The sequence below is a fragment of the Abramis brama genome, assembly GCF_963993115.1.
Source record: "Abramis brama genome assembly, chromosome: 13".
In the NCBI taxonomy this organism is placed as follows: Eukaryota; Metazoa; Chordata; class Actinopteri; order Cypriniformes; family Leuciscidae; genus Abramis; species Abramis brama.
The window spans coordinates 24,497,357-24,522,356 of record NC_139975.1 but is presented as its reverse complement, the minus strand read 5'-3'; the positions used below and the strand labels follow the sequence as shown (position 1 = coordinate 24,522,356).

The 25,000-nt window shown below is 39.7% G+C and overlaps 1 protein-coding gene across 8 annotated transcripts in view; it reads left to right on the top strand.

Moving 5' to 3' along the window:
- The window catches only part of enox2 (ecto-NOX disulfide-thiol exchanger 2), a 248,246-nt gene that overhangs the window by 154,555 nt on the left and 68,691 nt on the right, over positions 1 to 25,000 (top strand). For all 8 annotated transcript variants that reach the window (XM_084134128.1, XM_084134123.1, XM_084134130.1 and 5 more), the window contains one exon: positions 18,644 to 18,775. In XM_084134128.1, coding sequence (XP_083990254.1) covers positions 18,644 to 18,775 — 132 coding nt within the window. The remainder of the gene's footprint in view (positions 1 to 18,643; positions 18,776 to 25,000) is intronic.

Below are 25,000 nucleotides of genomic sequence, written 5' to 3'. Positions count from 1 at the left end.
TGGTACTGGTATTCATGTTCAAACTTTTTGTACTGGTATTACTGATGGTTGAGCACTAGGTGCACAAGGCAGTTTGATTCTAAAATTTGAATTTTATTTTTACAAAAAAATGTAAATGATACTGAAAAATAGGAATGAAATTGTGGGATCTATCTAATATATATATATATATCATATGTGCTGTTGTCGATTTTCCTTTTTTTATTCTCAATATATTATTAGCCTCTGATGCAGGATATTTTCACCGAAAGTATAATATTGTATGAATATGTATGACAAGTAATGTTGCACATGAGAGAAAGAAAAGCCTACCATGTACCAGTGACTACACGGTACCAAACTTTCAGTAGTCGGCACCAATACCAGTAAAATTTTGCGGTTCTCGGTCCTAGAGCAAAAACTGATGAATTAAGTACTTTAGAAAATGTTGTCCCATTTTGTCTCATCCATTGGTTATCACTGTCAATCATCGCAGTTTTTGATTCAGTCAGCAGCATGAAAAACTAAACTTGTATTGAGAATGGCTAAACAGAAAGCAAGAGAAGTGATTGGCTATACAGACTACAGTGTTCAACTCTTGTAACAATAGAAAGCTATATAATAGAGCGTTCAGAATGTACTGTCTCTCATAGCTGGTAAAACAGGTATTACCCTAATCTGTGGCTTATACACCATACTTAACGCATATAAAAAACAAATATATATATATATATTATTTAGGATCTTTATAAAATGACAAGGCATCATTACCAGCAATTTTCAATGTGTGCAGTACATTTGAGAATTCAGGCTTCTCCTTGGAGGCACTTGGTTTCAAACAGCTCAGCCTACTCCTCTGCAATAATTAAACTCTGTTAATTAAGTTGTTGTGATTAATTAAAGTTTATGGGGTGAAGACTACAAAAAGATGAGCACTTCTGGTGGGCAAGCAAACAGCACCACAATTTATCAGTAAACTCTTAACCCGGTACCCGCCCCACTCATTTGTTCATTAACGAATCATTATCTGCCAGTGCTGATCCAACACAGTAAAAGGAAAAAACATGTTTTTCTTCTCTACAGATGAAACCATTTACGACCTGCATTCATGTGCCTGTGACATGTGGCACTCGTTTTGAATGCAGACACAGGATATCCCTGGTGTATTCAGATTCAGAGGCTTTCATGCATTGCATTTTTAAGGCTGAGTTTGTGGCATGAAAGTCAACTTTGATGCCCCAAACTACTTCCCCACCCCTTCCGTTGAATATCCTTGTTTACTCTGGAGCACATCTTATTACAAAAGTAAAATGGGTTGTGAATGCATTTTCATGTCAGGGCAATGGCCTTTCTCCGTGTGCATATGTCAGACATCTCTGTACAGGAACAAAGGCACATCCCCTGGGCTCGCTGGAGGGAAAAACCAGTAAAGCCCAGCCCCTCTAACAGAGCTCCCCACCTCCATGCTGATTCAAGTCAGAGTGAAGCCTGAAAGCAAGATGCAAGTGTTCAAAAAGCCCAGAGAGACCTGAGAGAGACAGCACAGGGGCAAGGCGAAAATCAGAGCTGAGGCAGAGGGAAAGCTTTTAAATCTCAGTGTCTCCACTGACTGAGCTCACAAACTCAGAAGAGTTACTGTAAGAAAATAAAAATACAAATCTGTGGAATTTACTGTGAAAAAACAGCAGCTGTGGTTGCTAGAACTTTATCATAAAAAACATGGTAGCAACATTTTACATTTTGCAGATTAAAATTACATTTACATTATTAAAACATTTCATATTTCATTAACTGAAATAATGTTAATATACCAAATTACTAAAATATTGGGGTTTTTTACCATTATAATGCACTGACATGCACCTCAAAAACAAAGAGAAAGCCATATGATGATTCAAAGCTCTTCACAAGCTGATATTTTCTCAGGACAACTAGATGTTTATTTCTCCAGTAAGTTCATTGCACTTAAAGCTTGTTACAGATTGCTGCTAAACATTTGTTCTAAAAAAATATATGTTTGGGTCAAATATGGAGAAACCCAACCATTGGTTTACATTTTTTAATTACATTTTTAACCCAACAGTTGGGTTTATCTAGCCTGGCAAGCCAGACCTACATCAAGATGTTAGGTCTGGAAACTCACCATAGACGCGGTTTAATCCGAGGGGCGGGATAAACGGCTGTCTTTCAAATTCCCTCTGCACGCAATAGGACAGCGCTTCAACCAACCAGAACGTTTTCCCAACAGCGGAGCTTAGTTGATAGATTCAACTTTTGCCATATCTGGCCGGCAAAACGACGAACACATCTTCCTTTTTTTAAGAATGACTTAAGTGCCGTTCTTTGCTCTTTTCTCAAAGAAAAACTTAACTCCAAGTCCTCCAGAGTCGCGGCCAAAGCCGATTCGAAAGACCGTTGTTCTCCATCAGCAGCCGTCATTCTTTGTTTTCAAGTGGCAGCCGTCGCAACTCTGTCGTCATATGTTAAGCCCGCCCCCGCCTACTCTATACACGACGTGCTAGACCCACCTGGCTGCGAAATACATTTTGCTGCCGCTAGGGTGCGTCTAGATTTCTAGGCTAGTGTTTATCCATATTTGACCCAAACATGGGTTGAAACAACCCAACATTTTTTAGAATGCATTTGTAAACTAAGTTTATACACCATCAATCACCCAAACTGAACTGTTAAGAACAGCATTGAAGTCACTGCAGAGGACTGGATAGTTCTGGTAGTTTAAACTATTGCAATAAACAGTAATTTAACAATTTAAAATGTAACATAAAACCCCAAATGTGCATAGCTAAGAAAATAAGAAACAGTCATTTCAATGGAAAACTATCAAATGTGAAGAATTCTAGAAATATCAACTTATCAATTGTATGATGACTTGTTTCTTTTTCCACTTTCAAAACAGTACTATATTTACCAGTATTTTACTGTAAAATTACATGGAATGTCCTATTAGATCTATTAAAGTTTTCCACCGTTTAGAGTAAGGGAACTAACAAATTATCCCTTTTTAAACAGGTTTTTGCCATAGTATTTTTATCATTGGATTTAACAATTAACAAGTTTTTACCTTTGGATTTTCACTGTCACAATGTCTTTTATTGTTAAGATTCTGTTATTTTTTCCCCATTTTACTCTTGGATCATGTACTGAACACATCATAACTCAAGTCACTCAACAATTTTTTCTTTATAACAAACTTCACAAAGAAATCAGCCACTTTTTAATTACTTCTTGTCCTAGAACGCTGTTCAGGTTAAAAGAACTTATCTCTTTTTGAACCCTTTGTGCAAGCATTTGTACAAGTAAAGAGGTTGTGTGAGTCCTCACCATAACAATTCCAGATCAAACACTGGCTAGTTAAAGGAAATGGCACACTGTTAATTCAGTCAAACAAGGATCCCAGATATGGTCTTTAGGTAGCATGGACTATTACTTCAAAGATGGCGACGAGCTCTGCTGTACCTGTAATTCATGCAGAAGTATTTGAAAACACAAAAAATCAAGCAATCATACTACCCTCCAGCTGCACTGAGCTTTGATTGGCTTATCTGCAGAGCTTGAGGCCTTGTCCACACTAATACGTTTTGCTAAATAAAGTTGTCCTGCCAGAAGAATTGCGCGATAACGTTATTATTTATTTTTCCGTCTGTATCATCTCAGTGAGCTTTTGTGAGGTTTTACGCATGCGCAGTAAGGGGAATTTAGCGTTTTCCAACGTTTCAGTGTGAATGAGAAACATTTGGAAAACGCCTGAAAACGCTAGTGTGGACGGTATATTTTCAAATATATCCGGATTAATGTAGTACACGTAGCCTTAGATCTCAACCACAGTACAGCTACGCAGAGCCTTACCCACTGTTGAACCATCTATATGGCTTTAAATGACATTTTACGGCAATGAAAATGTCTATATTTTATAAGCATTTACTTGGCTTGTAAAAATTCCATGAAGTCAAATCATTTAAATGACACTTAGTAGTAGTCTGCTTTCTTACTGTGTGAGAGATGCACAATGGGGAATCCGTGACGGGACCTGACTTTCACAGTGAGCCCGAGACAATGATGCGCCTGTGTTTGAGCTGCTGATATGAAATTCAAAGCAGCTTATCGTGATGGCTGACCCCTGTGTTTAAGCATTAGCTGAAGTGCTGCTCCTTTCATGTCATTCTCGCAGTGTCAGACTGCTGCTTCTGTCAAGGGTTTGCTCAGTCACATTTCATTCTCTCAGGATCCCAGCGGTTGAGAGATGCACTGTATGTTTGAATTAATTTGTCATGAAGGCAAGTGTGAAAACTACCTTATGTACAGCTGAATATACAAATATTTGTATACAAACATTTCAGTTTTTACTTGAGTGTAATAATTCTATCTAAAAAATAAATAGCAGTTGAATAGTGTGGGCTTTGTTGTTGTTTTAAACAATGTACCAAATGAGAGGGGTTCCTGTTTACAGCATTACAAAAAAAAAAATCCCATAGTAAAATCAAACTCTCGGTATCAGCAGATATCATTCTGAATAATCGGCTCTGCATCAGTGGAGAACTTCAGTATCAGTGCATCTCTATTTAAATTGGGATAATATTTCACAATATTACTGATTTTACTGTATTTTTGATTGATTTTTGATAGTAGCAGTAGTGCATGCTGTCTCTCATTTTTTAAAGCCAGACGATTCCATGCTGTATTATTTGTTTTCTGTCTTGTTTAGTCAACTTAACTTTCTCACTAGAAAAATGTCACTAGCTGTTTCTTTGGTCAGTTGCTAATCATTTAATCTGCATCTGGCAAACATACATTGAACTAAACAAACGTCTCGGCCCTCCAAGGTGTCTGGCAATATGACCAAATGTTCTGAGTCACTGAATTGTCTACTACAATAAATTTGTAGAAGTGCTCTATCAGTGTCAGACAAACAGTAGAGCTGTTTCAACTTCAGTGAGTCCCTGATCCATGCAAAAATCCAATGCCTGTTTTCTAAGGGATTCCATCTCTCGCTGTATTCATGGTCTGCTATTCCAGGCGTATACATTTCTCAGCAGTCATTTTTCATGTGACTATAGATGTTGTAACATGGTGGTCCGCACGCCTGAGTGCGCCTCTCGTGAGCGAGTTGAAATGTTTGGTAATGATGAGTCTTTATTGATGACTGCTGTCTATTAAACTCCTCAGGTTTTAGAGCTCAGAAGGTGCTGCTCCAGCAGTGCTGTCAGACCCTGTTTCCCTCTGAAACGGCTCACACAAACCATTCCGGAGCTCAAAGCCCTGACACGCACATCCTAAATTGTGCATTTGAGGGATGAATGTAGAGCAGCGAGGGAAATGTCACTGCCACTGAGCTGGAACACAAAACTAATTATTCCCTTAATCCAGCCAGAAGAGAGACAGAGAAAATAAATAATTTGTGTAAACACACGGATGTCGGATCACAGCACTTGTCGCATTGTTAGAAAGACCTTGTTGCTGTCATGTTTGTGAGTGCGGGCTGGAATGGGTCTGGGGCGTTCGACCCACGACTGGAGTTCATTTGAATCCACCTCGCCAGTAATGCCGGCCACATTTAACAAGCCTCTTTTTAAAGGCAGAAACAGTGAGCTGTGCCGAAAGCCGCTTACAGACAGAGCTCACAGGAGCCAGAGAAACTGAGCCAAGATTCAACAATGTCTGTTTCAACTTAACAGACTCACTTGCTTTTGTAAAACCATATTCAGATGGGGGCTCGCTGTGCAATGTTTTTCTCATTCCTTTTTTTGCGTCCTAAACACCATTCAAGGCGGGCAAAGGCCTAAAATTGTAAATTGTATTGCATATACTAACTTAAGACAGCTGGTGACTCAACTGTCAGTGTGTCTATTGCTGATGTGTATTATTGGTGTGTTCTGCTGAGCACTTTTGAAGCTATAAATGTTCAAGAGGCTGAGCTATTTTATTCATTTTGAATGTAGTCATGGCTGAAGGGCATAGTCAGGTATGATGTCCGGGAGAGTGCCTGCAACCCTTTTAGCTATGACTTTATTGACAAAATAATACACCCTTGAGTGCCTTTTAGCTTCGATAAAATGGTTACTGTATAATACAATAGTATTAAGGGCACAGGAAAAGGAATAGTTTTCAATAAAACATGATTTTATTAATTCAGTAGGTGCTGTCTGTGTTGGAAAATAAGGTCTGTGACATGTTAACCTACCTACTGAGATTGACTGAGATTAATAGCTACAGTACCATTCAAAATGTATTCCTTAAATGCATGAATGTTTCTCCAATCATTATTACTGTTTCGGGTCTTCAGGGACCCAGATCTATATCTAAAACAGATGGCTGCTATTGGATAAAACTCTCAATATTTTCATTATTATTACAAGAGAATAAAACAAAGAATATTACGTTACCTTTTGGAACTTGGAAGGGTTCAATATGAGCGGATGCTTTTTACTATTATCTCTGTCATTGTCAGATCCCCAGTTCATTCCGCATCCGGCTCATATCCGCGATCACAACAATATTCTCAAAACTATCATTCTTAATGTCTTCAAAATCAGTGTTCTTCACCAGATCCACCATCACGTGACAGTGTTTGACTGCATACGGTACTTGCTCTGCAGTAAATCGCTAAGCCATTTCAAGTTTTGCTGATGTTACTTGTGTATTCTTTAGTTTTATGTCTGTGATAATTATGAGTGAAACTTATAATCATCACATCGTGTATCAGACATTGCCACCTTGAGGAATCATCAGAGATTCAATTATTGTTGCTCAGAAAAAAATATATACTTACATTATTACATACCTCGGGTCGCTAGCGACTCCTATACACTTTTTTATTATTACTATTTTTATTCATTAGAAAACAGGCATTCTTTAAATTCTTTTAACATTTTGAATAGATTAAGGAATACTAAAAAGGTTGATGTCTAACTTTAAAATAAATTAATGAGGGGGAGGGTAGTGAATGACGTCTCGGGTCGCTGTTTAAGATTTAAAGATGTCTGTTATGTAATATTGTGAAATAATATTACAAATTAAAATAAGGAATCTTTGAATAGAAATTCAAATTTATTTGAAATATATTTTTTGTAAAATATAATTATCTGCTGTCACTTTTGATCCGCTTAATGCTTCCTTGCTGAATAAATGAATTATTATTTTTTTCTTTCTTTAAAAATAAATAAAATAAATCTTCCTGAAACCATACTTTTGAACACTAGTGTACTGTATATAGTATAGAGTGATAACAGTGCATGTATATTGTGTGTTTTACCTCAACTGGACTCTGAAGTAGCATCCAACCAATTGATTTCCAACCATTAAGACAACACTTCAAGTACTGTCCTACAGATCACTTAAATCAGATGAAAACCTCAGACATTCAGCATCCATTCCATCATTCAATAGGAAAATCGAAAGTGTTGAAAGTGTATTTACTCAAGTGATTGTATCCTCCTGCTTCATTAAGACATGGATAATCAATAGATGTATGAATGCAGATCGCATTCAATAAGGCTCTTGAGATGCATGCACACTCTTTTTGAAGTGTTTATGCCATGAAAATAACGCTTATCGCTTGATGGCCATCATATCCTCTCAACAGAAGAGCTCTCAACATTGATGAAGCTGGAACACCTGATATCTAGAGTTTCGAAGAAATCTTCTTGGTGACTGCCTGTCTCGGACCAACATGGTCTAAACCCTGTAAAAGTGATCTATGGGATCAAATGGGGGTGTTTTCAGCTTGGCATGTGACACTTGAGTGTAGAGAAACAATCATTTGTTGTTAGCTGGCTTAACTGTCTTTTCAAGGTGATCCAAAAGGCTTATTGAAATCGTGATGGTTTGGCATAATGAGGTTTCCAATTGTGGCGTGTCCCCAAAGACTTCATTCTAATGCTTGCCTGCCTTCTCGGGTTTGAAAAACCTCACCAGAGAGAACCAGTCTTGCTTATGAAGTGAAAAACTAAATCTACACATGGCTTTTGAATGAGAAAGATACATAGACATTTGAGGAAGTTGTATTTTAGAACATATTTATTCTATTGTGCTTGATACAATACTTGACAGTTTAGCAATTGCTTTGTGCAATGCAGTGTTGTGCAGTGTTGATCAAATCAAAATTAAATCACATTAAATGTCAAATTAAGAGCTGTTTAGACAGTCCTTGTCTTGTGATGGTACACAACATAATGTCAGATATTACACTACACATGTTCACATTGACGAGAACTAAATATGCACAGATATAAATACAGGTTAAACTACTACTACTACTACTATTACTACTACTATTACTACTACTACTACTATTACTACTACCTACTACTACTACTACTACTACTACTAATAACTACTAATAATACAATATTGAATGTATTTAAACAGAAAGACAGACATGTATATGTTGTAAAATATTATTTATTTATTTCTATTATTATTTATTTAATAAGTAAATTGTGACAGTGTTCATTTTTTGATGAACTAGGCTATAGGCCCTTTAAAGAATCCATTATTATCCAGGACAAAAACAATAGTTATTATTGTCTATGTGGGCATGAATTCTCCATGCTTCACTTCATGTCCACAACTTCCTGTGAAAAGTCAGTAATTGTCCGACTAGCTGTTAAGACCTTGTAGATCGTAAAATACATTTCTCTGAGTTTTTCTTGGCCTTCTGAGGAAGCTTTGGGCAGTGAGCCATGCACAGCTTTATTGAGAAAGTTTTGTGACCACACAGTGGCGGAGGTGTGTGTGTGTGTGTGTGAGAAAACAGGCCAATGGAGGACACATTCCCCATCCGTCCCCTGTCCCCTCTCTCTCTCTCTCTCTCTCTCTCTCTCTCTCTCTCTCTCTCTCTCTCTCTCTCTCTCTCTCTCTCTCTCTCTCTCTCTCTCTCTCTCTCTCTCTCTCTCTCTCTCTCTCTCTCTCTCTCTCTCTCTCTCTCTCTCTCTCTCTCTCTCTCTCTCACACACACAGAAGTTGTAGAAAGGTGACTTAGAGACCCAAAGGACATTTAGACCAAAATAGATGAAACGGTCCCCTGGGAAGTCATTTCCTCTCAAAGTGGGTTTGTTAGGTCAGGACAATCTACTACAGTAAATACATGCTATAAGCCTCTTTGGAAATTGACAATATGTGCACTTTGGCTTCTATTTTTTTTGCCTCTTTCTCGTCAATCTAACAACTGGAAAAAAGAAAAGAGAAAACATATTCTAGAAGAACTAGTCACTGTCACTAACTGTTGTTATCATTCTCACCCTATCCTATTTTATATATATATATTAGCAGGGGTGCACATAAGTGGTGCGCAGGTGCGCATGCGCTACCCAACTAAACAATGCGTAGCAGATGAATTGCTGCAACCCTCATTTGCGTACCTAAGATTTGGGGATAGATAGGTGCAGGGCCGCTGGAAGAGGTTTTAGGTTGGGGGTGCTGATTGTTTTTTTGTTTTTTTTTGGGCGTCACCACTTTTGAATAAGAAACAATATCAAGACTATAAAACTCGTCAAAAAACGCGCCCACACTCCAACCACCTGACTGCACATTATATTTTTGACTTAATTGATTCTGCTTTTATTCGTAATGCAATGGACCGGTCAATGGGACATAAATGAATCCTTAAAGGATGGGACTTTATGGGACATTTGCACAAAAAGAATAAATAACTTACCGTAGCCTATTTTATAAGTCGCTCCGGAGACGCATATCAGTCAAAAAATGTGCCACGAGGAAGAAAAAAACATATATAGCCTAAGTCGCACTGGACTAAGTTGCATTTTTTTAGAGATTTATTTCACACAAAAAAAGAAAAAAGTTACAGACAGTTCTCCGCTACGGACGTGAGCGGTCTAAAGTGGCACTAAAAGAATGTTTTAAAACTTTCACAGAGACCTTAAACTGAAAGCACAAAGCCTGTCTTTAAATTTAATTTCGTTTTGTATGAATTGTATCTTAATTTTAATCGATGTTTCGTCAACAAATTGTCTGGATTTAATAAGAAGTAGCTAAATATAGGCTATTAGAAAATAGATAATCAGGACACGGAGGCGCTGGCAAACCTGGAGCTCGTCTCATAAATGAACCGAAACTCAGCGTAGGCCTATAAGGTAACCTATTGCCTCACAGACCTGAGACATATAGATAGCTTTAAATGTCTACTTTTAAGCAGAACAATTCAAAATGAAAGAAAACAGACTGCGCTGCTTATGTAGGCTAATTCGTATGAAATGTGCATTTCTCTCTGGCGCTGCGAATATCGCGAGTCGTCAACTTCATCTGTCTAGCCGACAATGACATAAAAAAATAACTGTTTTATTAGTAAACAATTAAAATATCTCCTGCTATATTTAACATATTTGCATGTTCCTTACAAAACACTGACAGTGGGGTATTTGACGGGTTTTTTTTTGTTTTTTTTTTGCAGCTGCGGACAAATTTTTTCGACACACACACACACACAATATTACATAACACTCTGCGCTTATGTTTTAAAAAGATAATTTAACATATAAATAACCATTTTTAAATAGCCCACTTAAAGTGTTTATTACAAATAAATGACTAAATGCTAAAAATTAATACATTTTAATGAACAAACATATGCGTTGCATTTACAATTCTGTGAAAACGGGGTGCTGCAGCACCCCCAGCACCCCCACTTCCCGCGGCCCTGGATAGGTGCGCAATCTGTGGTGTTGGATAGGCTTGCTTTAAGATAGTAACTCTAGTAAGCGCTTTAAAGTTGTCATTTCTTTGGTTTTCAGAGTTAGAAAAGCAGATATTTGCACATTTAATTTCCAGAGCTTGAAACAGTTATGTTAATTTGAAAGTTACAAGGTTTTAAAGATCAGACATTCTGTTGCACTTCTTCTCTTAATTTTCAGTTGAAATTAAAGTTCATGTGAATCATGTCACATGACATTATCCATGCATCCCTCTAATTTGTTCCTCTCGTGAGGTGGGTTAAGGAAAAAATGCATTTGAAAATGTGAGGACCAAGCAACAACCCCAGGTTCTCCCCTGAGAACAAGACCAAAAATGTTATGTGCACCCCTGTATATTAGCATACAAACCATATCATGTTTTAGGTGGTTTTACTCTTTGATTTTGCTGCATCATCAGTCTCATTCTCCTCTCCATCCTGGCAAGACAAATGGTCTCTTCAGGCTTGGCAGACGAAGTGATTGGTCCAGCAAACATCCTGTGCTGTAATCTTTGAGTTATTGGGTAATCTTTGAAGCAATCTTAAAACTGCATTTTTGCTTGCCACTGAAAGAGCTTTTAATGAGTTCCAGTTCCTGACCAAACAAACTTCAGATCCACAGCTTGTATACAAAACGTTTTCAAGTTTAGGATTCAGATTCAGTCTTCTGAGGCATTGCATTATCCATAGTAATCCTGAACACTTACACAGCACGATGCTTTGATTGCAGTGTGTTTACACTCCGGATCAGGTTTTAGTAATGTTCCTCTGGCCTGCTGAGAGAGATGAAATTGTGAAGATTAGATGATTAAAACACTAGATGATTATAACTTTTTTTAAATTGAACTTATACTTATTCAACAAGGAAGCATTAAACTGATCAAAAGTGAAAGTAAATACATAATGTTACAAAATATTTTTATTTCAAATTAAATGCTGTTCTTTTGAACGTTTTGTTCAGATAATCCTGAAAATGTACCTGGAGTACCAAATTTTAAAATGTAATATTTAAAACATATTACTGTCTTTGCTGTATGTTTGATCAAATACATGCACCCTTGGTGAGCATAAGAGACTTTTGAACAGTAGTATAAATAGTTTTGAGTAAAGTTTGTCTAACCAGCGAGTGGGGAGGGATTGTGGAGCGGTAAAATGAAAGTCCGGCATGGATTTGGAAAGGACTGATTACAGACTGCTTTCAGCGGGGAGGGAAATTGCCTGTCGCTGCAATCCATTCACACTAGCTAGGTTTACATGGACACCTTTTGTTTAAATCGAATGAATTTATTTCCGATTGATGAATCCTAATGTAATGTTTACATGAATGCTAAATAAAGGTATTGGGTTGATGTGTGCGTTTATATGTCACAAGCTTTAAATCGGATTTGATCTTTTGACATGCGCTCAATGCACGAATATACAGTTTCCCGCTGTTGGTACATACTAACTATCATCCTGCCATCACTTCTTTTCTTTGTTTAAAAAAGCAGACTGGCATGTTCACGCTTGGTGTCTTTTTTGACAAGAAAAAGTTGACGAGGGCGCTTTTTTTTTGTGTAAAAAATAAATAAATAAAAAGTTGTCAGCGTTTGGTTCCAAATAGCAGCCGAGGGCGTCTTTTGTTGCTAAAACAACAGCTGCTACATTAGCCTATGCCCGCCAAGTTCCGGTAAAAGGGAGTGACATTTGTTGACAGCTGCTGTTATCAGCTGGTTACGGTATATATATATTGCTGAGCGAACGTTAATGTTAGCTAACGTTAACAGGTAAGGTATTTTTTTTAACGACAAGTAGTAGATTATACTCTTACCTGAACATCTAAGGATCCGTCAAATCTGTGCCCACACAACCTATTTAAGGGTCAGATTTACTAACAGCTTGCGCCAGCACAAACCCTCTTTTGGTGTTAAAAAACTACTGTCGGGATTTACTAAACAGGGTGGACAGGGTTATTTTTGTGGCTGACCTTATTGCATATGAATTTGTAGGAGTTTCCCTTTCAGACGCAAAATTAATGGGAGGAGAGTATTTAAATGAACCATGCAAGGTGATTTACTAAGATTTGCGCTAGTCGGTTTACTGGTATTCAAACCATTATTTGCCCCCCCCACCCCCAAAAAAGCATGTCTTAAATCGATCGCTTATGTGCCTCGCTAACTCTTGGTAGTGTAAGGCGGGTGCCAGTAAGTCTGGGCTACCCCTCAAGAAAACAAAAGACTCTCCTGAGAATTAACATTTGAACTCTCTCTTGCATATGTCACAGCAACATCCGAGACGCACCACACAGTGCAGCTCACACCTCACTTTTACAGCCTCCTCATCACCCTGTTCCCCCTCTCTCACTTTTACAACCTCCTCATCACCCTGTTCCCCCTCTCTCACTTTTACAGCCTCCTCATCACCCTGTTCCCCCTCTCTCACTTTTACAACCTCCTCATCACCCTGTTCCCCCTCTCTCACTTTTACAGTCTCCTCATCACCCTGTTCCCCCTCTCTCACTTTTACAACCTCCTCATCACCCTGTTCCCCCTCTCTCACTTTTATAACCTCCTCATCACCCTGTTCCCCCTCTCTCACTTTTACAGCCTCCTCATCACCCTGTTCCCCCTCTCTCACTTTTACAACCTCCTCATCACCCTGTTCCCCCTCTCTCACTTTTACAGCCTCCTCATCACCCTGTTCCCCCTCTCTCACTTTTACAACCTCCTCATCACCCTGTTCCCCCTCTCTCACTTTTACAGTCTCCTCATCACCCTGTTCCCCCTCTCTCACTTTTACAACCTCCTCATCACCCTGTTCCCCCTCTCTCACTTTTACAACCTCCTCATCACCCTGTTCCCCCTCTCTCACTTTTACAACCTCCTCATCACCCTGTTCCCCCTCTCTCACTTTTACAGCCTCCTCATCACCCTGTTCCCCCTCATCACCCTGTTCCCCCTCTCTCACTTTTACAGCCTCCTCATCACCCTGTTCCCCCTCTCTCACTTTTACAGCCTCCTCATCACCCTGTTCCCCCTCTCTCACTTTTACAGCCTCCTCATCACCCTGTTCCCCCTCTCTCACTTTTACAGTCTCCTCATCACCCTGTTCCCCCTCTCTCACTTTTACAGCCTCCTCATCACCCTGTTCCCCCTCTCTCACTTTTACAGCCTCCTCATCACCCTGTTCCCCCTCTCTCACTTTTACAACCTCCTCATCACCCTGTTCCCCCTCTCTCACTTTTACAGTCTCCTCATCACCCTGTTCCCCCTCTCTCACTTTTACAGCCTCCTCATCACCCTGTTCCCCCTCTCTCACTTTTACAGCCTCCTCATCACCCTGTTCCCCCTCTCTCACTTTTACAGTCTCCTCATCACCCTGTTCCCCCTCTCTCACTTTTACAGCCTCCTCATCACCCTGTTCCCCCTCTCTCACTTTTACAGCCTCCTCATCACCCTGTTCCCCCTCTCTCACTTTTACAGCCTCCTCATCACCCTGTTCCCCCTCTCTCACTTTTACAGCCTCCTCATCACCCTGTTCCCCCTCTCTCACTTTTACAGCCTCCTCATCACCCTGTTCCCCCTCTCTCACTTTTACAGCCTCCTCATCACCCTGTTCCCCCTCTCTCACTTTTACAGCCTCCTCATCACCCTGTTCCCCCTCTCTCACTTTTACAGTCTCCTCATCACCCTGTTCCCCCTCTCTCACTTTTACAGCCTCCTCATCACCCTGTTCCCCCTCTCTCACTTTTACAGCCTCCTCATCACCCTGTTCCCCCTCTCTCACTTTTACAGCCTCCTCATCACCCTGTTCCCCCTCTCTCACTTTTACAGTCTCCTCATCACCCTGTTCCCCCTCTCTCACTTTTACAGCCTCCTCATCACCCTGTTCCCCCTCTCTCACTTTTACAGCCTCCTCATCACCCTGTTCCCCCTCTCTCACTTTTACAGCCTCCTCATCACCCTGTTCCCCCTCTCTCACTTTTACAGCCTCCTCATCACCCTGTTCCCCCTCTCTCACTTTTACAGCCTCCTCATCACCCTGTTCCCCCTCATCACCCTGTTCCCCCTCTCTCACTTTTACAGCCTCCTCATCACCCTGTTCCCCCTCTCTCACTTTTACAGCCTCCTCATCACCCTGTTCCCCCTCTCTCACTTTTACAGCCTCCTCATCACCCTGTTCCCCCTCTCTCACTTTTACAGCCTCCTCATCACCCTGTTCCCCCTCTCTCACTTTTACAGTCTCCTCATCACCCTGTTCCCCCTCTCTCACTTTTACAGCCTCCTCATCACCCTGTTCCCCCTCTCTCACTTTTACAGTCTCCTCATCACCCTGTTCCCCCTCTCTCACTTTTACAGTCTCCTCATCACCCTGTTCCCCCTCTCTCACTTTTACAGCCTCCTCATCACCCTGTTCCCCCTCTCTCACTTTTACAACCTCCTCATCACCCTGTTCCCCCTCTCTCACTTTTACAACCTCCTCATCACCCTGTTCCCCCTCCTCATCACCCTGTTCCCCCTCTCTCACTTTTACAGTCTCCTCATCACCCTGTTCCCCCTCCTCATCACCCTGTTCCCCCTCTCTCACTTTTACAGTCTCCTCATCACCCTGTTCCCCCTCTCTCACTTTTACAGTCTCCTCATCACCCTGTTCCCCCTCTCTCACTTTTACAGTCTCTCTCACTTTTACAGTCTCCTCATCACCCTGTTCCCCCTCTCTCACTTTTACAGCCTCCTCATCACCCTGTTCCCCCTCTCTCACTTTTACAGCCTCCTCATCACCCTGTTCCCCCTCTCTCACTTTTACAGGTTTTAAAAACCTGTGCAATGTTAAGTGTGTACAATAAGTAACTATACATGTTTGGTATCATTTTGTCTCAGTGCGCATGGTAAAGTAGTCTCATTCTCACAGCCATAATACAGAGCTCTAGAATATGATCCTCCATTCAAACTGCCTCCTGTATGTACAGTAAATATGTATTCTCTTCTACAGGTCAATAAATTGTTACGGTGGAAGTTACTCTGACTTATTCTGAAATTATTTTCCCAAGTAGATTAAACAGATTCGTATGTTCCCGCAAATCTGCGTCAGATTAGTGATGGACTAGATTCCAGTTTTGAGTGGAGCATAGGGCACACCAACTGTGATTTTAGAGTTCTAGCTAATATTTGGCTCTAATTCAGGTGTACTCGGTTATAAAGACTAAAAGGGAATTTCCGTTTAGGACAGCAAACTGCTGATCGACCAACCTAAATAGGGTGAGTCTTACCTCTGTTTAATGTAATGTTACTTTAGTCAAGTGTCTGTGGGAAACCATGGCATGGCTAAACCAAAGCTACTATCAGAAAAGTATATTGGTCGGTTTATATCTGTAGTAGTGGTCATGACCTCTGTCTAAAGAAAACGTTACTTTAATTCAAGTTTATGTAACCGAGGGGACTAAAAAAATCTATGATTGTTTAAGCGTGAATGCGACCGTCTAAAGATATTAGTCAATTACCTCTGTTTAGTGACCCAAAGCTGGCGAGTTTGTGATCGTGAGACCTGCGTTAAACAGCAGGCGTGAGGACCTCAAAGCGACATAGTTTCCTAATCTGAACGGGTAAAATATAAAGGAAAGAATTGAATAGAATAATCAAACATTCACCCACGTTTAATGATACTCGGATATCATTAAAACCTTTTTAATTTATGGAGTCAGATGAAATAACGAGGTAATACATATGAGAACATGTATTTCATTTAATCTTGTTGTGTTGCGTAAAATAAAAGACAGTAACGCGCAGAGACCTTCACCTGTCCTATCGGAAACCGCCATTGTACCTATAGACGGGCTTACAGTAGATTGTGTTGGTCATTATGGAAATGATCCGGCCGGTCTGTGTTCTTTAATGTGCGCATTGTCAGTAGATCACAAGCAGAACTTTCTACTCCCATCGGTGCTTTTATGGGATTGCGCTCTCATGCTAATTTCCCCTGATTAGTAAATCTGACCCTTAATACTTATCTATGTTTGGTCCTAATTAGGAGACAACAAGCACATGAACCATTGTGCCATGATGCTTATATTTATTTAGTCTTCTGTGAAATGGCAGAAGGTAGTTTAAAGGTAGTTCTGCAAGTAGCTCCGTAATTTTATTTTATTATTATTATTTAATATAATTTTATTATTTATTTTAGTCAATGTTTCCTTTACTATGTTCAATTTTTTATGTTTCAGTGTTTTTGCAAAATAGTGAATAGGTGAATAAATATAAATGTATTAACAGCAAAGCCGCTCATGGATCAATAGTGTTGTCATATAGAGACTAATCACGAGTGAAAGCTGTTGACGTATAATTGTTAATTCAGACATGATGTGGCGTTATTTAAATGTTAAAAGATACTGTAAACCCTCGAGAGAAGGGTTGGCAAGGTCATTTTGTTCTGTTCTAAATAAATGTGCTTGACCAAAACCCCCTTTAATATCCCTCTGGAGAACCGGAGAACTAATTATCACTGCTGTTTTTCCATTAACTCTGTTTAATAAATCCCTGACCAACCACAAAGACATTTTTCTCAATAGTTCGTGGAAATGATCTCCTCACATCCACGTGACTGCCGCCCACTCCATGCAGGAACCACATGTTCTCTCACACATTGTAAGCCCAGTGGTCACACCTCAGATATGGGAACTTTCTGAACTCTATTTCTCTGTTTATTGCATTCATTCTTTTGGTGGGCAATGCTGACATTTATCAGACCTCTGGCAGTCTTATTAAAATGGCAGTCTGTTTTCTCTGAAGTGATGATGTGCTAAAGCACATTGGCACCTGTGCTGTGTTAATCGTAAAGAAGTTTGGTGCCCAATGTGTTAAACTGACAAACACATCACATCTCGCCTCTCTCAACTCAACATTTCTCAACTCGTAGACTGTAAAAAAAGATGGACGACGCCCCTTCGCTCTCTTCCATTGGTGAGAACTGAAGCCGCCAGTGTCCCGATCTGGCGCTGACATCTTGGAACTTGAGTCTGCGCAGTAGCGATCTCGGGACCAGACCTGCGCAGTAGTGAGCGGGAAGTAAAGCCGCGAAATCAACGCCCCGCCCTCACTCACGCAGAAAGCACTCTCCCTGAGTTCCCTTTTAAAAAAATTGATTGCAGTACGACAAGAGGCTTATTAGAATAAAGTAAATACAATCTCCTCAGTCCTCCGAAGATCCCGAAAAAATGTCCGTTGGTGCTTCAGTGACTACTTCGCTCAGAGAACCTGTCAATCATGGCGTTACACCACCGTTTTTATTACACATTATTATTCACGTAACTAACTAAAAACCAACTTATTTTTGAAACAGACACTTGAACTTACATCAGCGTGATAAAAACTACAGCAAATGAAAGAAAGCACTTTTGGAAAAAAGATATTTGAAGTGTAATTTAATTGTTTAGTTGGTCTCACGTCCCATTTAATAACACGGGGAGGCGGGGCTTATGACCTATACTAGGACCAGTCACCGGGGGGCGATCGAGACGTTTTGGCTTCACTTTTCAGGGCTTGTGCGGCACGCTTGTTTAAAACCCATATATTACATATTTACATACTAAATACCAGTATATTAACACATTTAACCCTGAATGGATTGGTCATTGAATCAAACTGCATGTTTTCTAAACTGTTATTGAAAGCATGTTCCATTACTTATTCAAAAAGGTTCTCTGTGCCTTTTGAAAGGTGTACATCAACAACTTTTTAGACCCTTTAACTTCAAAGAAAAAAAAATGGTCACAGATGTGACCAGTGGGATTAAATGGGTTAATTGAGTAACAGCCTCATCACTGAGAGGTCTTTCCAGACAGGAATTATAATTACACTCAGGTTTGGAGATTCAAACGGGTTCCTCTTCAGCATTTTAATATGTGTCCTTTGTGTATTTTGTAAGAGACAAACACTCTCTCTCTCTCTCTCTCTCTCTCTCTCTCTCTCTCTCTCTCTCCCACAGAGGGGCTCCGAAATATTGCCATGGACTCCAACTCTTTAGCGATGCCCATGTCGGACCCTAATGCTTGGGCTACTGCCATGAACAACCTGGGAATGCCCCCCATGAGCATAACTGGCCAACCTATCATGTCAGGTAAGCTATGACAAATCAACTTACCATAGCCAATGCTAACTTGACTATTTTTTGTGTTTAAAAAATATTTATTTCAGAAATTCAATGTCTCAAGCTTCACAAACAAATCCAACAGCTAGTTCTTCAGTGTAACCTGGTAATTCCAAATACTGAAAATTTAGATATTGTGAAAACACTTACTTGTAACACATTATTTAGTTTTTTCTCGGCCTCACTTTTGCAGAGACATATCCATGAAATAGTCTGTACTACTTTTTAATGGATGGAAATTCGGAACATATCACGGACATTTTCTGCTAATGTCTTCATGTTGTCTTTACCAGTTTTAATTTAGTATTATTTATATACTATTTATTGATGTTTTTAATTACTTTTAGTACTTTTCACTTTAATTTTAGGTGTAGGAATTTATCCTAAACACTATCCTGTACTGCCATCGAAAGTGCAGTGTCATTATTTGAATTAGTTGACACTTGCTTTCATACCAGTCTGTTATTTTTATGTCATGTATTTCAGTTGTACTCACCCCATAATCATCATAAAAATGTAACTATGGTCTAGTTTAGTTGTATTATGTGCCGGTCAGACAGACCCATCCTTTCTAAGTAACCTGCCTTGGGATAAAATAAGCTACAGTGTGGACCAGACTTTAGATTTATAGTGCAAAAGATATAGTTAAAGGTTTAGTTTGATGGATGTTTGCTAGTCTACCTCCCACTGCTGCAGTATTAAGCAGAGACTGAGCCTGATGCATCCTGTGGGCCTCTCTCCCTGATCAGAAGCTCAACTGAGTCAGCAAGAGTGTGAAAGTACCAGTGTGAAAACTTCAAACACGAGTGGCCAATTAGTTTCAGGGCTTTTTCATCTCACTGGTTAGTCGGCAGCACAATGTGAAGGAATGGTTGTGTGACGCTCTGAGCAGAGGCTGCGTTCTGCCAGCTGGATGGAGACGCAGAACATCTCAGCTGGTGCGCATGAGTCACTTAAACCCACACATCCACAACGCTCATTTCAGAATGCATTTCTCTTTTGCACTGCACCGTTCATTACTTGGAACGCAAAAGGTGATGAGTCCCAAAATGCCATAGAAGCGTCTATTTAATTCCAGTGAGATTAGAATGAAATGCAACTGCAAGACTGATGGATTTCATTACGGTGAAATGAAAACACTGGCGGGTCATCCGCCGACAGGCAGCAAACATCTAATTTTTGTTCCTTCTCCAATATCATTCAAAATGATGGGCTGCATTTATCAGTAAACACACCGGTTGCAGTATATACGGGAATGTGTCTTTCTCCTCGGGTTTTAGAATCGATTCTCTGTGGAGTTTCGTAAATCACCTCCTTCATCTTATTTAAAGACACATTTGCAGCAGCGCAGTCGCAGATATATATGCACGGGTTTACCCCGCTATTGGCGCATGTTTCAAATGAAGTGGGCCATGGGGACGCTCTAGCCACCTACGCTATTTTCCTATCAAATTTAATTTGCACTGTTTACGTCGCCGCCACGCGAAACGTCTCAGGCTCCTGTTTGCGAGATCACCGCCCTAGAGCAAATTATGGAGTTTGCCTTGCGGTTTATAGACTGGCATTCGGAGGAGAGAAATGCTGATGGCGATTTTATGTCAGAGAGACTATGGAGCCTTGATCTGTGAGCCATGCAATGAGCTGGAATGAAACGGCTCTTAGTGCTGTTAATGTGTCCTGGCTCCCAGAAGCTCGTTCCGCCAGGACTGTGGGTCTTTTATTCTAATCAGTCCCGCCGTGGGGAATTCTGGGAGTCTTTTTGCCTCCCTTCACTTCCTGCCTGGCAGAGACTCGAAGAATACAGATGAAGGCCTCGAATCAGGGCGTCACAGTGGGTCACATATGCCACATATGCATATAGATATTTCTCTACTTTGCTCATCCCATTTTCTTTTCTTGCTAATCATTGATTTCTTAGGCTGCTTAGTAATAATATCAACCTGAGCAAAGACTGAGCTTCTCTGCCTCCCTGCCAATCCGTCTCTACAGCACGACTTCACTATCCAGCTAGAATCATCATCAATCACCCCATCAAGGTCGGTCAGAAATCTTAGAGTAATGTTCGATGACCAGCTGACCTTCACAGACCACATTTCAAGGACAGCTCGATCATGCAGGTTTGCTCTGCACAACATCAGGAAGATCAGGCCTTTCCTAACTGAGCATGCAACACAACTTCTCGTCCAGGCCCTGGTCATTTCAAGGCTTGATTACTGCAATGTTCTTCTGGCTGGACTTCCATCATGTCCAACTAAACCTCTACAAATGATTCAGAACGCTGGAGCTCATCTCGTCTTCAACGAGCCCAAGAGGGCCCACGTCACTCCTCTGTTCATCTCTCTGCACTGGCTACCTCTCGCTACTCGCATCAAGTTCAAGGCATTGACGCTTGCTTACAGATCTACCACAGGCTCAGCTCCCTCCTACTTTCCCTCGCTCCTACGAGTCTACATCCCTACCAGAAGCCTACGATCGTCAACGAGCGACGTCTCGTGGTTCCATCACAGAGAGCCACAAAATCACTTTCCAGAACATTCTCATTCACGGTTCCATGCTGGTGGAATGATCTCCCGACCCTCATCCGGAATGCAGAATCCCTGACAGCATTCAAAAGACAACTGAAAACTCATCTCTTCCGTGAGCACTTAACCTGAGCACTTAACTAAAAAAAATATATATTTCCTTTTCCTTTAAATCCTCCCTTATCGGGCTTATGCTACTCTGAACAATGCCTGAACTTCGTATTTCGAGCACTTCTTGTGTTATTTTTGCCTCTTCACGATGACTCGCTTAATTTAGTCTTAAATTGTAAGTTGCTTTGGACAAAAGCGTCTGCTAAATGACTAAATGTAAATGTAAAATGTAAATGTAATATACTGTATGCAGCCGTTGATCTGCAGCTTTTTGCTGATCGCTCCTTTCCACCGTGCTCCAGGGAGAAGCTATGTCTGCATGATGTTATTATGACCCGCTATGTTCAGTAGGCATTGGCTCAGGCTGTATTTTGATTGGAGGTAGAGGGAAGAGGCAGTACTGTCTGCCTAGAGTCTTACCTCATTAATCACACAGTGGGAGCAGCTGTTGCCTCCAACATCCTAACAGTCTCCAAAACTCAAACTCCACTCCATTCCTGGACTTTGCTGCCTCAGCAAGTTGTGTGGAGTCATATGTTTATGAATGTGACACTGAGTAGTCCATTCAGCCAACCGTTTAATCAATCCCGCCTCCATTACGCACAGCTGATGGCATTATCAACAGATAAAGTGTGTCTCTTTTAAAATCCAGATCACACTTTTATTGAGCAACTACAAGGACTGTGTGAGAGCTAAAGAAATACATTTCATATGTATCCTTTTGTTCTGAAATTATTTAAAAGGGTGATTGTATTTACAGTTAATTAAAAGTTTTAATTAACTGTATCAGCAATTGTTGCCAATTAACCAGTTAGTTAGTCCAAACCAAGCCAGAGCAGAACCGTTGTGTGTCTCCACAACAACACAGCAGTGTTTTTGAACTAATCACTTGAGTGAATGATTCAATAATCCACTCATATATAGTCACTTGCTTCTTTTCTGAATGAATCAGTCGTTTTGAAAAAAATAAAAATAAATGAATGATTCAATGACTGGGACTTGACACCGCATACTTGTCAGTTTTAGTTTCAGATTTAAAAATGCAATTATTTTTAATAAAAATAAAAAAAATCATATTAAAAAATGTATTTTTAAAACGTTTATTTTGTAGTAGTATTTATGCAGTTGTAAATGTATCTAAATGCTGCTTCAGATGTCATTTCTGTGCTACTTTTGTAGACCAAAATAGACTTTTGTTTCATGTGACTGATAACATCCCTATAGTGTCTTAATATATTACTTTATTTGGTAACACTTTACAATAAGTTTTCATTTGTTAACATTAGTTAATGTATTAACTAACATGAACAATATATTTGTTACTGAATTTGCTCATCTTTGTTAATGTTTTAAAAAAAATAAAGCTGTCTATTGTTTGTTCATGTTACTTCTAACTAATGTTAACAAATACAACTTTTGATTTTAATACTTTATTAGTAAATGTTGAAGTTAACATTAACAAAGTTTTAATAAATGCTGTTCATTATTAGTTCCAGGTAACTAATGTAGTCAACTAATGTTAAGTAATGAAACCTTATTGTTTTTTGACCAACCATTTAATTTGTTGGTCAAATGTAAGAATTTGACATAAAAGATGAATTCATCTAGTAAGTAAAAAAAAAAAAAAAAGCCCTTATAAAGGTAGAAATGCCCCTAGTGATCAATTAAATGGGGCGCATATTGCCCCCTAGTTAATTTCGTGTCACTGCTGTGAACTAACCACCACACAGAATATATATAAAATAAAAATAAAAACTTCAGGAGTCAGTTGTCAATGACAGGCCTTGACAGCTAAGGCACCAGCTCAAAAACACACTTAGCAAAATAGCATCTAATTATTGTTATCAACAAAATCACCAATGTTTTCTTTTATTTCTTTTTTCTTTTTTTATATTGCACACCCCTAGTGAATATTCAATATATCACTCAGCCTTGTAACTACAGTGTATTCAGGACGAGTACACTGCACTCTGTGTTTTCACTTGGCTACAGTCTGGCTTGCACTTTACTGTGATTAATTATTCAGAATCTCTGACCAGCTGTTCTCAAGCGTTGGAATAGTATTGCTTCAATATTCTCATGCCCCGGACCATGTCAACACAGCACCATTTTGAGCTACACTGTTTAGGATTGCGGCATTGGAGATGTTGGTATTCTGAAATGGCTGTCTCGTAAGTAGTAAGGAGATGTTTCGTAAATCCTACCAATGTTGACTGCTTGCGTTACAGCAGACGTAAGAACATGTAAACTTTCCCACTTTCCATTCACAGGAATGTAGTATGCACTCATTTTCTTAGCTCACTTTCCTAGCATTTGTGTACAAGAGTCTCCTGTGCCTTTGCAAACATCTTCCTCCATGTCTACTGTTATTCTAAGTTTTATTATTTAGTATTTTCTCAGCTTCTGCTGTTGAAGATCTCAGCTCATGGGGACCTCTGGGCTGAGTCAAGTGTAGTTGCTCTTGACTCTTCATTTATCTATATAAATATGACTTCTCCTATGAATGCATCAAAGAGATATGTGTTATTGCTCTTTGGGGGGGTCCACAGGCCTTAACCACAGCATATTTTTATGCCGCTCTATATTTCCACTCTCCTTAGGCAGGGAATGTGGGTCTGCTCTGTGATACATAATACTTGTGCAGCTCCACAGGATTCATATGGAGCTCGTATTATGATCAATATCATCAGGAAAGACAGCTAACTGGAACAGTCTCCAGCTGAGCTCTGGCTCTTTTATGACCATGATTTAAAGCCACATTTACATTTTCCCCCACATCTATCTATCTATCTATCTATCTATCTATCTATCTGTCTATCTGTCTATCTATCTATCTATCTATCTATCTATCTATCTATCTATCTATCTATCTGTCTATCTCTATCTCTATCTGTCTGTCTGTCTCTGTCTATTGTCTGTAACTCTGTCTATCTATCTATCTATCTATCTATCTATCTATCTATCTATCTATCTATGTCTATCTCTATCTGTCTGTCTGTCTCTGTCTATTGTCTGTAACTCTGTCTGTCTATCTATCTATCTATCTATCTATCTATCTATCTATCTATCTATCTATTTCTGTCTATCTCTCTGTCTGTCTCTCTGTCTATTGTCTGTAACTGTATCTCTGTCTATCTATCTATCTATCTATCTATCTATCTATCTATCTATCTATCTATCTCTCTCTCTCTCTCTCTCTCTATTTACATTTAGTCATTTAGCAGACGCTTTTATCCAAAGCGACTTACAAATTAGGACTAAATTAAGCGAGTCATCATGAGGAGGCAAAAACAACGCAAGAAGTGCTCAAAATACAAAGTTCAGGCATTATTCAGAGTAGCATAAGCCCGATAAGTGAGGTTTTAAAGGGAAAGTTTTTTTTTTTTTTTTTTTTTTATTATTATTTTTTTATTTAAGAGGTTAAGTGCTCACGGAAGAGATGAGTTTTCAGTTGTCTTTTGAATGTTGTCAGGGATTCTGCATTCCAGATGAGGGTCGGGAGATCATTCCACCAGCATGGAACCGTGAATGAGAATGTTCTGGAAAGTGATTTTGTGGCTCT